We start from the raw sequence: 15,358 nt of genomic DNA, 5'->3' as shown, positions 1-15,358 counted from the left end.
AAAACGAGTACAAACAAAAAAGGTTTTATTAAATAATCAATCCGGTTCAAAAACAGGGGACACAAAAAACTAACAAACACTAAAACAACAACTAAAAGAGAGCTGAAAAACGGTGATGAAGTTCCAAACAAAAGCATGAATACAGAGCATCAACAAAAACGCTCCTCTAAGGCAGGTAAAAGAACTAAGTAACAGACAAAGTAACAACACAAATACAGAATAAATACTAATAAGAAATACAAATTACCGAACAGAAGATCACTGCAACAGGCAGGATGACGCTAAGGAACCAACAAAACAGTACAAAGTAACAGCGATAAACTGAGCACAATGCAGAAAAATCAACTTACAAACCAGAACGACAAAGTCCAACAAACGTGTGAGGTGAATGGTTTGGAGACCGATCAACAAACAAACCAACAAACAAACTAACAAACATGAGTGGCAAAGTTCAGAGAGTCAACCTACTGACGCACAAACAAACAAACATGTGCAGAGTGTGGTGGAGAGTCCAATGGATAATCCAGTGAAAAGAAGTCCAGAGAAAATCCAATAAACTAACAAACAAAACGTGAGTTGAAGTGATTCGAACGAGTGGCGAGGTTCTGTATGCAAAAGAAATCAAACAAACCAGAGATCAACACAAGAGAGAGGGAGCTCAAAGGGAAGGAGACTGACAGGTAGAATGGATCAGGAAGTGAGACGAGCTCCAAACAAAAATCAAACCAACAGCCAGGGGGCGAAGGCAGAACTGAAACGTGTAGAGCCAGCAGGAGGAATGAAAACAGGAAACTTGAATTTTCTTCACAGTGCAGTTTCCCAGCAGCACTTAAAGCTAAAGCTGCAGACTGTGTGGGAAGTCTCACATGTGAGTGGGCGGCAGATAAAATCTGGACTGTTCTGTTATTAAAGAAGAAAAGAACCTCACAGATGATAGTGGTCACATTTCGCATGGAGTCGGTTCACAGCTTCAGTTTTAAGTATTGATCTGTTTTTAGGAGTGGATTTAAAAAGAATCACAGATGCTGTGAGCAAGACGAGAGAAGTCATATGTGTGGTTCTCTCTGAAGAAGATCATCGTTAGCAGTTTAACAGCTTTACCTACTAACAGCTCTGGAAAATGTCTGTTCTAGTTTAGGGAAATAGGTCAGATCACAAGTCAACTCGGATCATCAAGAGGTGCGATGAGAACAACGTGTCTTCAGTGTTTAGTCCGTAAGTACAATCTGCTCTATCAGAAAGAGAATGATTATATATGTTGAGGAGTGAAAATGAGAAACAAAATGTGTTGATCAGGACAAAAAATGAGCTGGAAGTTCAGAGACGTTTCAAAGACATTGGTGATAAATGTGAAGACGACGATTGTTGTTTTCAGGAAATCCTATCACTTCCTTTAAACCAATCACCAGGTTTCACTGTTTGTCCTTTAAAACTTCTCATTTCTCTTTAGTTGTGACGTCTTTGCTGAGCTGGACAGATAACGGAGGTCAGTGAACATCTTCTACCACAGTCTGAAACTCACAGTTAGTGTTGAAGCTGGAAGTTCAGTGGTTTTAGAGACTGAAGATGATAAGATGAGCTTTTAACATGTTTGTGAGTTATTTATGAGGTCTTTCAATCGTTGTTATAAACATTTAGTTTCTGCAGCTCGTCTGACTGTGAGTCCCAGCAGATCTCAGCTGTTTGAAGGAGAGTCTGTGTCTCTGAGCTGTGAGGAGGACGACAGCTCTGCTGGATGGACACTGAGGAGGAACACAACCACAGACACCAGAGCTGAGTGTGGAGATGGTTGGGGAAAACCAGCTGGTTCTTCTTGTAGCATCACTTATGTCATTACATTGGACAGTGGAGTTTACTGGTGTGAGTCCAGAGAGGGATCAACCAGTAGCATCATCAACATCACTGTCTCTGGTAAGATCAGACTGTGGAGTTAGTGTTGATGAGTCTGTGTGGAAATGGATGAAATGCTGTAGTTTGTCTCTGTGTTGAGGTGGATCAGTGATCCTGCAGAGTCCTGTCCTCCCTGTGATGGAGGGACATGATGTCACTCTGCACTGTCAAACAAAGAGCCCTCCCTCCAAGCTCCCAGCTGATTTCTATAAAGATGGCTCCCTCATCAGGACTGAGCCTACAGGTCACATGACCATCCACCATGTTACCAAGTCTGATGAAGGCCTCTACAAGTGTCACATCAGCAGTCATGGAGAGTCTCCACCCAGCTGGATCTCTGTCACAGGTCAGGAGGAAAACTCTGAGTTCAACATTTATTTCATCCACACATTCACCTGAACAGGTGAATTCTCTTTACAGGTAAAATAACAACCACAGCCCAACCAACCTCTACAACTCCACCTCCTTCCTCCACCTCCCTCCAGCTTGTGTTCACACTGGTCCTCCACCTGGTGGTGTTCTGTCCGTACTTCATCTCCACTCTCCTCATGGTGTCTTTATATCGACACAGACCCACAGGTAACTCTGAATCAGTCACTGACCTCACAAACACTAATCAATCAATCAATCAATCAATCAATCAGTCAATCAATCAATCAATCAATCAATCAAAATCTACTTTTTCTTTTTAACATTTTCTGACTGTAGAAAATCACCTGTCTGTTTCCATGGTGATGACCTCACCCCTCCAGGCTGAGCAGGGATTGGATGATGACTATGATGACGTCACCACAGAACATCACTTCTGAACTGATCCATTGTGATCAATGTGTTCTTCTTCTTCAATGAAGATAAAATATTTGAGTTGTCATTAAATAAAAATCTGATTTTCAGTCGTTCATTGATCAGAAACAGTCGAGGTCTGTGTTTGATCAGTACCTTCTATTGTTTTTCCTTCTTTTCTTAAACAGTTTTCAGCAGTAGATTAATCCACGTTCAGTTTCTAGTATTTCTAGCAGTAGGATGGTGAATGGTGGACCGACACTAAAGAAACCACGGTTTTTAAACAGATAAAACGACTGCATCAACTTCCTCTCGTTGGTTTCAGTGAACTATTTCAGCAGGTTCTGCTTTAGCTGATGTTACTGTGAATAAAGCGTAACAAGAAGTTTTTTCTGTGAAGACTTCACAGTTCAGTTCCTTGTTTCTGAAAATAACCTCCAGCTAAATCTCCTGCAGAGAGAAAGATGTTTCCAGAGAGGGTCGTCACAGCGTCTCATCAAAACGAGGTTCCACTATAAACCCTAGAATAAGTAAATTAATCACATGGTGCCTGTAACATTATTCAGTGATAACTGGCATCGGTTCATGTCCCTGTGGACACGTTCAGACTCTGCTGCATGTTCTTCCAGCTCAGTCACCATCAAACATCTGTAACACTGGTATCATAGAAAGAATCTTTAAGACCAGAGAAAGAGAGACACTGTTAACAGAGGTAGAAGACAGAGCAGCGTGATGCAGGACAGGGTTTCATGACAAAGAGGTGATAACCACACACTCACATACACAGAGGAAGAAGGCGGGATTTACTGTCAGCAACAGAAGACTCAACAAGCTGATCACCAATAACTGTGCAGGGGAATGGAGGGAACGTCTCTACACCGCTGCTGTGTAAGTAGAGAATCAGTGTGTTTGTGTTATTGAAGGACGATTGAAGGACATGATATGAAAATAAAGTCAGTAACAGTAAAGTGTTTCAGGTGAAACTACAAAAAGCAAAATAATATAAGAAAACAAAGAACAAACACTGAGCTAGGTTCATCATTCTGTGACAGGAGTGTGTGTCTGGTTAGAGATGACATGTTCTCAATATAACATGACAAAGACTTTGATTATTTCATCATCTACAGTTCATAATATCAGAAAAAGATTTAGAGAATCAGGAGAAATTCCTGTTGACAAGGAACAAGGTCAAAAACTATTGTCATGTAACGTACTTCTATCACATGACATGACCTGGATCAGCTACACACTGAAAGACAGATGTTTCTGATGGAGGTTGTCTGAGTGTTTACAGCTTAAAACTCTGCACTAAGGCTGAAAATTATAATAATAGATGAACTGTCTTATTGTGAACCTTAAAATAACATCAGAGTAATTTCTCTGTAGTTGTGACCTCGCTGCTCTGCTGCACAACAAACCAAGGTTAGTGAACTTCTCCTGTCACACATTAAGTGTTGATTTTCAACCTTTTCTCTTAAAAATACAATTCTGTTAATCACGATCATGTTCTGTGGGTAAAATGAATCTTTCATTCATGAATGTTCATGTCAATAGAAAGTGGAGCTGGAAACTCTGCAGAAACAAATTTGTGATATTTCTGTCAACTAACTGTCAAAACATTCACATACAGTGGCAAGAAAAAGTATGTGAACCCTTTGGGATAACGTGGAGTTTTGCATGAATTGGTCATAAAATGTGCTCCGATCTTCAACTAACTCACAACAATACAAAAACACAGTTTGCTTAAATTAATACTACACAAACATTATATGTTTTCATTTTCTTCTTGAACATAACATGTAAACATTCTACTATTATATTAGACTGACTGCTGCCTACACAGCATGTAATCACCCATATGAGGATGGGTTCCCTGTTGAGTCTGGTTCCTCTCAAGGTTTCTTCCTGTTGCCTTCTCAGGGAGTTCTTTCTTGCCACCGTCGCCCTCGGCTTGCTCATCAGGGACAATATGATTATTATGATTCATACACATACACTGTTCATGTACTGTTCTTTGGTTGTGTAAAGCTGCTTTGTGACAATGTCAATTGTAAAAAGCGCTCTACAAATAAAATTGAATTGAATTGAACATTCACAGTGCAGGGTGGAAAAAGTATGTGAACCTGGACTTAATAACTGGTTGACCGTTTATTGGCAGCAATAACCTCAACCAAACGTTTCCTGTAGTTGCAGATCAGACCTGCACAACGATCTGGAGTAATTTTGGACCACTCCTCTTCACAAAACTGTTTCAGTGTAGCAATATTCTTGGGATGTCTGGTGTGAATGACTCTCTTAAGGTCATGCCACAGCATTTCAATTGAGTTGAGGTCAGGACTCTGAAGGCGTATTTTGTTCTGTTGAATTCTTTTGTTGAATTACTTGTATGCTTTGGATCATTGTCCTGTTGCATCACCCATCCTCTGTGGTGTCCAGTTGGCGGACAGATGGTCTTACGTTTTCCTGCAAAATGTCTTGATAAACTCTGGAATTCATTTTTCCATCAATGACAACAATCCGTCCAGGCCCTGAGGCAGCAAAGCAGCCCCAAACCATGATGCTCCCTCTGTCATGTTTTACAGTGGAGATGAGGTTTTGATGTTGGTGTGCTGTGCCTTTTTTTCTCCACACATAGTGTTGTGTGTTTTTTTCCAAACAACTCAATTTTGGTTTCATCTGTCCACAGAATATTTTGCCAGTAGTGCTGTGGAACATCCAGGTGCTCTTTTGCAAACTTCAAACGTGCTGCAACATGTTTTTTGGACAGCAATGTCTTCCTCCGTAGTGTCCTCCCATGTACTCCATTCTTGTTTAATGTTTTCCTTATTGTAGATGTGTCAAAGAAAATGTTAGCATGTGCCAGAGATTTCTTTAAGTCTTTACCTGACACTCTAGGATTCTTCTTTACCTCATTCAGCATTCTGAGCTGTGCTCTTTCAGTCATCTTTACAGGACGACCACGCCTAGGGAGAGTAGCAACAGGGCTCAACTTTTGGAGATACTTTTGTAACCCTTTCCAGCTTCATGAAACCAGTCAGCCCAAAACTGGTGTGTGTTTTTAAAGGGCAGGACAGCTTTCAGCAACACATCCAATATCATCACACTGATTTGATTCAAGGTTGACTCACTCCTGGCTCCAATTAGCTCTTGGAGAAGTCATTAGGCTAGGGGTTACTTTTTCCACCCTGCACTGTGAATGTTTACATGTTATGTTCAGTAAAAAGATGAAAACATCTAATGTTGGTGTACTATTATTTTAAGCAGACTGTGTTTTTCTATTATTGTAACTTAGATGAAGATCAGAGCACATTTTATGACAAATTAATGGAAAAAAACATGAAATTCCATGAAAGTATATCTTGCCACTGTATTATGTTTTGGGTTTAAATTGGGTTTTCTTGTTGTATTTTAATAATTGGGAGGTTTTATTAGTTTTGACAACAATGGACATATCAGTAGTTCTTTATTTAAACCCCACAGTTCGTCTGACTGTGAGTCTCAACAGCTCTCAGGTCTTTAAAGATCAGTCTGTGTCTCTGAGCTGTGAGGAGGACGACAGCTCTGCTGGATGGACACTGAGGAGGAACACAACCAAACAACAGATGACTAAGTGTAGAGAAGACTGGGGAAAACCAGCTGGTTCTTCTTGAAACATCAACGATATCTTCCCACTGGACAGTGGAGTTTACTGGTGTGAGTCCAGAGAGGGATCAACCAGTAGCATCATCAACATCACTGTCTCTGGTAAGATCAGACTGTGGAGTTAGTGTTGATGAGTCTGTGTGGAAATGGATGAAATGCTGTAGTTTGTCTCTGTGTTGAGGTGGATCAGTGATCCTGCAGAGTCCTGTCCTCCCTGTGATGGAGGGACATGATGTCACTCTGCACTGTCAAACAAAGAGCCCTCCCTCCAAGCTCCCAGCTGATTTCTATAAAGATGGCTCCCTCATCAGGACTGAGCCTACAGGTCACATGACCATCCACCATGTTACCAAGTCTGATGAAGGCCTCTACAAGTGTCACATCAGCAGTCATGGAGAGTCTCCACCCAGCTGGATCTCTGTCACAGGTCAGGAGGGTGAGGACAAGTCTTCAGCTGATCTTGTTCACTATGTTGAATAAATGAAGATTATTAACGTATCTGTTGTCGTTCATGTTTAATTCATTAAAAATAACTTTTGTTTATTTTGTAGAGAGATCTTCCAGCACATCTCCACCTTCATTCTCCTCCGCCCTAGATTCTTCGTCACCCTCTTCTCTCGCTCTCTGTGTTGTTATCTGTTTCATCTGTCTCTGGTCTGGTTTTGCTGGTTCACATTAAATCTTGTTCTAATCTAAGGTCAGACACAAACATTTGTGTAAATGAAATCACTAGAATTTACACTCACTGAATTTCTGTTGTTTGACATTTTATATTTTCAGCTTGTTTCATAATGATTTCAATTAATTACATCAATTAGAACTTCACACACTTCACTCACAGTACATTTTCTTTAATTTAGCTAAGACAGGGAGCAGGTATTACCCTTCTGATCTCCACTGCTATTCAATTAGAGTGTTTGATGTATAATATGAACATAAAGTCTGACTCCGACATGTTTTATGAAAATAAAAAGTATGTGGTGCTGCCAAGCCGTATCCATCACTCAGTATTCATGTCAAAACTGTCTAATTTAACTGAGACTGAATTATTTTCTAACATAATAAATACATACATTTTAACTTGTTGGTACTGAGGTTCAGTCTTTCAATGTGTTTTCATTTATTAGTTGATCATTTTGCTGTTTTTAAAACAAAAATTCCTATGAAACCACAGCAGAAACTACTTCCTGTTTTTTAAAAATAAAATTCCTGTGAAACTACAGCAGAAACTACTTCCTGTTGATTCCAGTGAACTAATGCTGTTGAGGTTTCTCATAAGTCTCTTGACTTACTTTATATGCAGAGTAAATATGTGTTGGTACCTTGTGGTCGGTCAGTTGCAGCTCTGCCTTCTAATTTCCTGTTTTGTGACAGATTTTTTTGACATTATATGTGCTCAAAATATAATTGTACTGTATTTATGCAGTGATTTTAATGGACATGTTAAAAAGTAGTTTATCACTTTTTCTTTAATTACACTTATTTATTCATTTGGGAAGTAAAGATGATGATTGTTTCAGTTTCACAGTATTATTGTCTCATAAGATAGTTGAACATTTCTTCCTTGGTGTCTTTTACTGCATTATACTGATGTAAAGTGCACTTAAACATGAATAACTTTTAAAAAAGTAATAAAAACCTAACAAATTAGCATAAATATGTATTTTTACATGTATGTTTAAGACCCTGCTGTCATCAGTGCAGCACTGATCTTGTTTCTCTGATCAACAAACTTTGGTGTGACTTCTCGTGTGGTTCTGTGGGTTTCATAAAGTTGTCAGATTGAAAATGTGACCCGTTTAATTTCTCTTGTGGCTAATCGAGTCCCATCTCTGCAGCACAGGTAACAGTGAGCACATATACAACCACAACCACAGACCGTGAAAAGAGAAACAGCACAGAAAAACGTGATGTTAGTGACGTAGAAATAAACTGAATTTCTATCAAGGTGGTCTGTTGAGTAGTTTATTATAAGAATAAGGAAATAAAATGGTACAAAGAAGGACAATATGTATGTACAGCATAGTACTCAGTACTCTCATGAGAGGGCAAAGCATACCTGTCCATCATTATTCACTCACTAACAATATCTAATACCTGTACTGACTCCAGTATTTATTACTGTTTCTGTATTACGTTGCATATTGATTACCTCATTTTCACCCTCGTGACAGTGAGATGAGAAGAGGGTGGAACATGTTTCTTCTGTCATTTCAGTAATTTCATCTCACATTTCAGCACTTTCACTTAAAAATTTGAGTATTTCAGTGTTTTGGTTAATGTGCAACCCTGTGAAAAATCCATATATAAAAAACAATGCAACGATTTGAAAGAGAAAGACTTAGGTTTTTTTCTACTACAATAGTAAATACTGCACCAAAAATCATTTATCACTAAAAATAAACAGAAACAGACAAAACAGGGTGTTTTTCAATTTTTCTTTTAGAAAAATGAAACATGAGTCAGCTGTCGTTACATAAGAAAGTTTTAATATATAAGGTAAATTCTGGAAGAGACTTAAAAACATAAATATGTCACAAAAAGACTCAAACAATGAAGAAGAAATTGATCACATTCAATGTGTAACATACATAATAATATAATGAACATGTGTTCATTCTGCTGCTCTGGAGGTCGCACTCGCCTTTAGTCATTTGTGTCCACAACAGCCAGCGGGACATGGCAATGAGACGACAATCAGGGTGACAGCAAGTCTATGTAAAAGCACTTTGGAGTCTGTCACTGTTTTTGATATATGACAAATACAAACGTGAACTGTTTAGTTCAAAGGACAGTTCTAGTTTCTGTTGTTCTGGTTCTTTTCCTATAAAAAATATGATCAATATGTAGCTTGTCCCTTTTATTTCTCCCACCTAGCCCTTGGGTGTCACGTGACACTTAGAGTGCTTAGAGTTAAGACAATTAAACTGCACTGCTTATTTCTCATATCAAGAAAGTAAAAAGTGGCCAAAATAAGATAGTTTACTTTCTTTAATAGTAATAAAAATATGCACAAATAAAAACACATATACATACATACACTCTGGCTTTGGTCATCACCTAGTGTCTGTTTCACCTGACTGAGGTGTTCACTGCGATCAATTTTAGACTTTAAACAGCACAAAGAATAAAATAATCACAGTATCCTGAATAAGATGACAAGCACATATCCTGTCTCCTCAGACTTTATAGATCACTGTTATTGCTATTTATTTGTTTAATGTCCCACTACTTTACTTTATGTACTATAGCTTAGTATGAACGTCAGTCATAATAGGCACCTGACTGATCTGCGCTTTCCTGAAGTAACCAGTCGCATTGTAAAAAAAAATTATTTTGCTGGCTCAGTTGTGCAAACAGTGCATTGACATAATGTTTGAAGTAAAAACAGCCACTGAGGTGCTGATAGTGTGACATAAGTAACCAGGTTCCATCCGGCTTTCCTGAGCAAATGGGAAATTAGGATTTGATTTCTTGGCACTTTTTCTCAAGGCACTTCACATATTAAGGTTAAAACCTCACGGATTCACAGCTCATAGAGGGAATCCACCAAAGCAGATTTCCTGTAACCGTCTAACTGCTGCATGTTTCAATAAAAATGCTTCCAAACTAAGCTCAATGTGGATCAGATTACTCATCCACTGCATGTGAAAATATTCCCAGATGACATGAGAACACTGGTGTAGCCTGGTTACTCAGGTGCAGGTAAAAACATTTTATTATGATCCCTCACACTGTGCAGACTAATCTCCCAGCAGGCACTTGGTGCTGTGTTTGATCATGATTCTACTTCCCTTTGCTTTGCTTAGTATTATTACTGTTTGTTGTTGCTGCTGGTTGAACTCTGTTTAGCTAGGTGTAGAGCTCTTTCTCTTGGTCCAACTTTGTCTCCCCCCTCTCTCTCCCTTCTCTCCATCTTTCCTTTAATTTAACTGTATGTATACTGGTTTACTTTCTGTTGTATGGTCTGTTGCCGGACAGGACACAGTTTAAATAAAGAGAAGCTGAAACTGTTCAAAACCCTAATAAACACTGACATGGTCATCAAAAGCAGGTATCTGTTGCGTCTGTCTGTCACCCTGCGATGTCTAATGCAGACGAAACAGAGATAATCTCACACCCAGCTGACCGCGTTTCCTGCAGATAGAACAGATGAGATTTATTAAATTAAGCTGAAAGCTGCCACACATAAAATATGACCTTAACACGAGAGCTGCTGCTGTTTCAAACACATAGAGACAATAATTTGTTATTGAGTTATTGAGCTAAATCACTGTCAGTGATTATTCACTGACAGTTGTCCACAGTGTCTTTAGGAAAGTCCAAACTCAAAGGACCACTGTGGGTTCCGGTATGATCTCACGTTGTTTTACTCTGTGTTGAAGTGTTCACTAAGAAAACAGCAGCAGCTCATATAGATTGAAGAGAAAAGAGATGTGAAATATTTCATACCTGTAAATTACAGCCTTGTTCAGGAGGAAGTTGGTATGAAGTCTTTTTTTTTCTATTGATCACAAAACCAGTGGTAATAATAATAATAATAATAACAACACCAACAACAAGAACTGGCAGAACAACTGTCAGCCAAACATTTCCACCCTTTTTTGGTCCAGTCGTAGGTTCTTCATCTGGTTCTTCACCTGCAGTGAGTGAATAAAACAACAGATTAAATTTCCTACACAAATTTAATTAAAACTTTTTGGAGTTACTGACACCTTGTTGTTTTGATCTTGGGATTATCGATAGTGATGCACCAATGCAGATACGAGTATCTGGCTGTACTCATACTGATTCAACACTGTTTGTAATATTCCCAAAGCTGTATGGCAATATTACAAACAGTGTGTGACATCATGTATATATATTTTTTTCTACAGGCTGCCATCATGTGTTCCTTGATAGAAAAACCATCCAATCATGATCAAGCTCACCTGATGGTGTAACAGTCAGTCTGATGGTGTTGATGGGTGGAGATTCAATAACACTTCTTATCCTGCGTCTCTCGACCTTCTCTTTGACCCTACACTCATAGGTCCCACTGTCATTAGCGGTGACGTTCATTAGAACCAAAGACAGGTTTCCATCCTTCATCAGTCTGTCCACCAGATCCACTCGGCCATTAAAAGACTGATGCTGCTGTCTCTCATTAGAAGACTTCCCCAGGTAAAAGAAGACAACATCTGGTGTCAGGTCAGGCCTCGTCCACTCTACAGCGATGGGGGTCATGTTGATCGAAGCACTACATGGCAGCGTGATGTTCTGACCAAGGTGGGCCGTGATGTTCTCCAGACCTGAGGGACAGAAAAAACACAGAACAGAGGAGAAAAGTTAAAAAGATCCAACTACAACGTTTTTCTCCAAGTGATGACTCGCTATTCTTCACTTTGCCGTTCAGCAGCTGAATTTAGTAACAGTGAAAACAGTTCAGCACTAACACAATAATAACGTACTGTGTCTACCAGAGGAATCATAAAACACTGAAGCCTTCAAATTGTACTTAAACATTAAGTTTTAAGTTTAACAATACTGCTTGAGAGTTCTCCAAGTTTCTGAGTTGGGTGTGTGAGAACGTCATTAATTTATCCGACTGTACTTCAAACTGCAGTTTAACAAACAGGTTGACTGAGTCTAAAAGCTGTGACGGGGCCCACGATTCACAACAACTTTAGTCTACATGGAAATAATCAAAACTGAAATTTAAACAGTTTTCTTAATTTGCCTGTGATTTGTGTGTCTGCATGTGTTTTCTTAAGCTGCAGTGTGTTGAGCCCTCACCTCCATTGTATGTAAGCAACAAAAGGTTAAAGTGCAGCTGTATCCAAACCAAAACACTGAGAGCTTGGTGGTCATTTAATGAGCATTTCAATATGTGACATATTGAAATACACGGTGGAGAAAAGCCTCATATCCTGATTGTTCTGTGTGCAGAGAAAATGTTCATCTTAAGATTACTTCTATTAACTTTGATTAAGGTGTGACTGTTTGCATGTGTGTGATGCACCGATTTTCAGTCCTGTTGTTTCCGGTTAGTTACAGACCTGTAAGTCATCCAGCTACATTAGCCATATTAGCATGTTTAAACTGTAAAGGTTTCAGTCGACATCCTTTTATCTAGTCCTGTTTCTCTCTCACAGTCGATCTATCTCTCTATTGATCCACATCTATCGATCGATCAGTCTCTGTTTCTCTATCTCGCTGTTTAATTCGGTCTTTATCTATCTTTATCTCTATCTTTATCTATTAGCCACCTATTAGCTAACCAACTAGCTTCCTAATATTAACTCACCTAACAAGATGCTAACGTGTAGCACTACACTTATGCTAACATTAGGCACTTTTCTCTACTAACATCACACTATTATCTCGGATTCTTCGTTAATATTATTATCAATATTATTATATATATTATCCCTCACGACACTGACACTGTTAATTATGATAATCTAATGGGTTCATTCAGAGAAACGTCGATAACGTAGTGTGGCTAGCTAGCTACATTAGCCGTTAGCAAACACCAATAGAAGATTCTGGAAAACTTTCTCAATCCCGGAGTGAAAGTGTTAAAACAAACAGTGTTGTTAGAGTTCGTGAAGCTGCACATGAAGTCTCCACAGATCGACTCACCGCTGCACATCTGTAGAGACACGACCGAGAGAAGAGCCGACGATAGAGAGCCGATGATAGAGAAAGTAGTTTTAGACATGATCAGTTTGTCCACAGAGCGACTAACTAACTAACTAATGACGGAAACAACACTAAACTACTAAACTACTAAAGTACTACTGCTGCTGCCATTATTAACTATCACTACTACTATTTAGTTCTGTATAAACGACAGAGGCTCCGGATCTTGTGTGACTTCCTGAAGAACGGCAGAGACTCACAGTGTCACGTGACAGATCGATGACGTAGAAAGCGTCCAATATCGTCAGTCACGTGACACGTGACGTAAAAGTTTCATGGCGGGTTCTACCAATACGAGACGTTCTAAAGTTTGGGCTCATTTTGATGTCATACGACCAAATAAGGTATAATACAGTTTATTAAATGTTATGTTTCTCTAATTGAATTGTATTTTTAATTAAAAAATAAAATTACAATTGCTTGTAGGTTTTTTGACCGTACTTGAATATGCGGCTATGCGCACTGCACAGAGTCGGAGGTTTGAAGTGTAGAGAACAAACCCTCAAGAGACAACAAGAAAAAATATTTAACAGGGAGGAAAAGAAAGAGAGAAACGAAAGTCGCTCATCTATCATCTATGCTGCGACACTTGAGTGCCAGGGATGAGCCGATTATTATTTCTCAATAAAAACCTGTGAAGACAACTAACTGCTTCTGCTTCTGTAAATAATCATTTCAAATCAACAACACAAGTCCTCAAATGACAAACTATTACACTTCAGCACTTCACTCAAATAAAGTAATGGAATAAATTCAAACACTGTGATTATTTTCAAAGTAGGAAGGATCTCTAATCCTGTGAGGGAAAATAAACCCTAACAATTAAACAAACATTTAACCCATGTTTTAATTTGTATTGGTTCTTTGGTTTAATCTGGAATGTGTTTTAGAGTATGAGACAGAGCATCTGCATATTTTACTGTAATGACTCTATAATCATTATTTGGTATGAATGAACAAAACATTTAAATGACCACACAGACTTTTCTGAACTTTGAACTTCTATTACTGTCCTGGGATTGAAACAGAGCTTCAGTCGTGCCCTTTAGAGGTTAGTATGGCTTCAGTTGTCCACCAGATGTCACCGTCACTGAAGTCTTGAAGCTCTGAACCTTTTTACACACAATTGTTAGGAAAGCTTCAAAGTGCTTCATGGGGCTTCATTTGCCCACCACTACTACTATTATTACTATTAGTATTACTATAATAATAATTTATTAATGCTACTTCTACTACTTCTTAATAATTTTCCTTGTTTAACAGTGGTTTGGTTCTAAATAAGCCATATAATTATTATTACTGAAGACATGTTTGGTTGTAAAGAGACATAGAGAGAGTTATACCACTAATTAAAGTAGATTTTATTTACGCTTCACTTGTTATGTTCAATTCATTTTCAATCTCCGTATGTGCATCAACAGACAGTCTTTATATGAACATATTATCAAATACACAAACCCTTCTCCCACACAGTGTCTAGTAAACAGAGGTTTGGCAACATGATTGTCAAGGATAGCCAGCCTTTATCAATGATTGGAGGATGAAGATTTAGAGACTATTAAAATCCTGGACACATCATTCCAAGACCCAAAGCTGTAAAGGCAACGGTAGAATTACAATAAACTATAACTAAAGACAAGGCCTTGCTACAAGTGAACAGGCTTTGGCTATGACTATGAGGTGTTAAATTATAGGAAAATATATTCCAATGGTAAAGTGCTTGTATATGGAAATTATACAATAAATTTTTAGATTTAGAGATCAAATCACATTTCATAGAAATTCTGACCCTCCCACTTTTCCAAATAGTTTATATGAAAGCACATGAAGTGTGTTGGCTTAGGTGAATCACTTTAGCTTCAAAGTTCCCATTAATGCGTTGAAGTCTTTTGCTTTTAAACTGCCTCATCATAATCTTTAATTAGCTGTGACCTTTTGATGCATTTGCATTTATTCTTCCACAGAAAATTGAATAGAGCAGCGTTGACAGCCTTGGTTGTTTTATGCAGGATAAACACAACTGACATTGATAAATCAGCTTCGATATCCCCTTCGCTTTGAACTGTACCAAAGATAATTAAATCTCTGAACAACCAATGACTGAGATTTTTGTCTTCTAATCATCTTACTGTCTTTCGAGAGATAAATATTTCTAGATATTTAAGTTTAGACTCAGCTGGAACAGATGCTATAATCTCTTCAGAACAGAAATATATGGGTAGCAGTTCACGTTAGTTTAGAATAAGCCTCAAATCTGAAGCTTTGGAACTACTTCTTTTAATTATTTTCAATGCTTTTCTTTATCACATCTGCTTTGGAGAAAACTGCTGCTGTCATCCCCATATTGATAAATTGTAAA

The 15,358-nt window shown here is 38.4% G+C and overlaps 2 protein-coding genes and 1 long non-coding RNA gene across 3 annotated transcripts; 2 read left to right on the top strand and 1 right to left on the bottom strand.

Moving 5' to 3' along the window:
- Window positions 1-860: 860 nt before the first annotated feature.
- Window positions 861-2,807, top strand: LOC113155642 (Fc receptor-like protein 5). Its single transcript, XM_033326690.1, has 6 exons — window positions 861-1,215; window positions 1,451-1,486; window positions 1,639-1,911; window positions 1,991-2,236; window positions 2,311-2,469; window positions 2,599-2,807. The coding sequence occupies exons 1-6, from the start codon at window positions 1,185-1,187 to the stop codon at window positions 2,697-2,699; spliced, it is 846 nt and encodes a 281-aa protein (XP_033182581.1). The 5' UTR covers window positions 861-1,184; the 3' UTR covers window positions 2,700-2,807.
- A 3,906-nt stretch (window positions 2,808-6,713) lies between these two features.
- Window positions 6,714-7,395, top strand: LOC113168601. The gene is made up of 2 exons (XR_003299488.2): window positions 6,714-6,751; window positions 6,867-7,395. It is a non-coding gene; the product is annotated as an uncharacterized LOC113168601 (long non-coding RNA).
- Window positions 7,396-9,288: 1,893 nt separating this feature from the next.
- On the bottom strand, window positions 9,289-13,212 carry LOC113168102 (butyrophilin subfamily 1 member A1-like). The gene is made up of 4 exons (XM_026369109.2): window positions 12,940-13,212; window positions 11,247-11,606; window positions 10,768-10,955; window positions 9,289-10,452 (listed from the first exon to the last, which is right to left on the bottom strand). Exons 1-4 carry the CDS (start codon window positions 13,016-13,018, stop codon window positions 10,390-10,392), a joined length of 690 nt encoding a protein of 229 aa, XP_026224894.1. The 5' UTR covers window positions 13,019-13,212; the 3' UTR covers window positions 9,289-10,389.
- Between the last annotated feature and the right edge of the window lie 2,146 nt (window positions 13,213-15,358).

This window comes from Anabas testudineus, chromosome 18, assembly GCF_900324465.2.
Source record: "Anabas testudineus chromosome 18, fAnaTes1.2, whole genome shotgun sequence".
In the NCBI taxonomy this organism is placed as follows: domain Eukaryota; kingdom Metazoa; phylum Chordata; class Actinopteri; order Anabantiformes; family Anabantidae; genus Anabas; species Anabas testudineus.
Note: the sequence above shows the minus strand (reverse complement) of the source record. Positions and strands in the feature narration are given on the sequence as shown.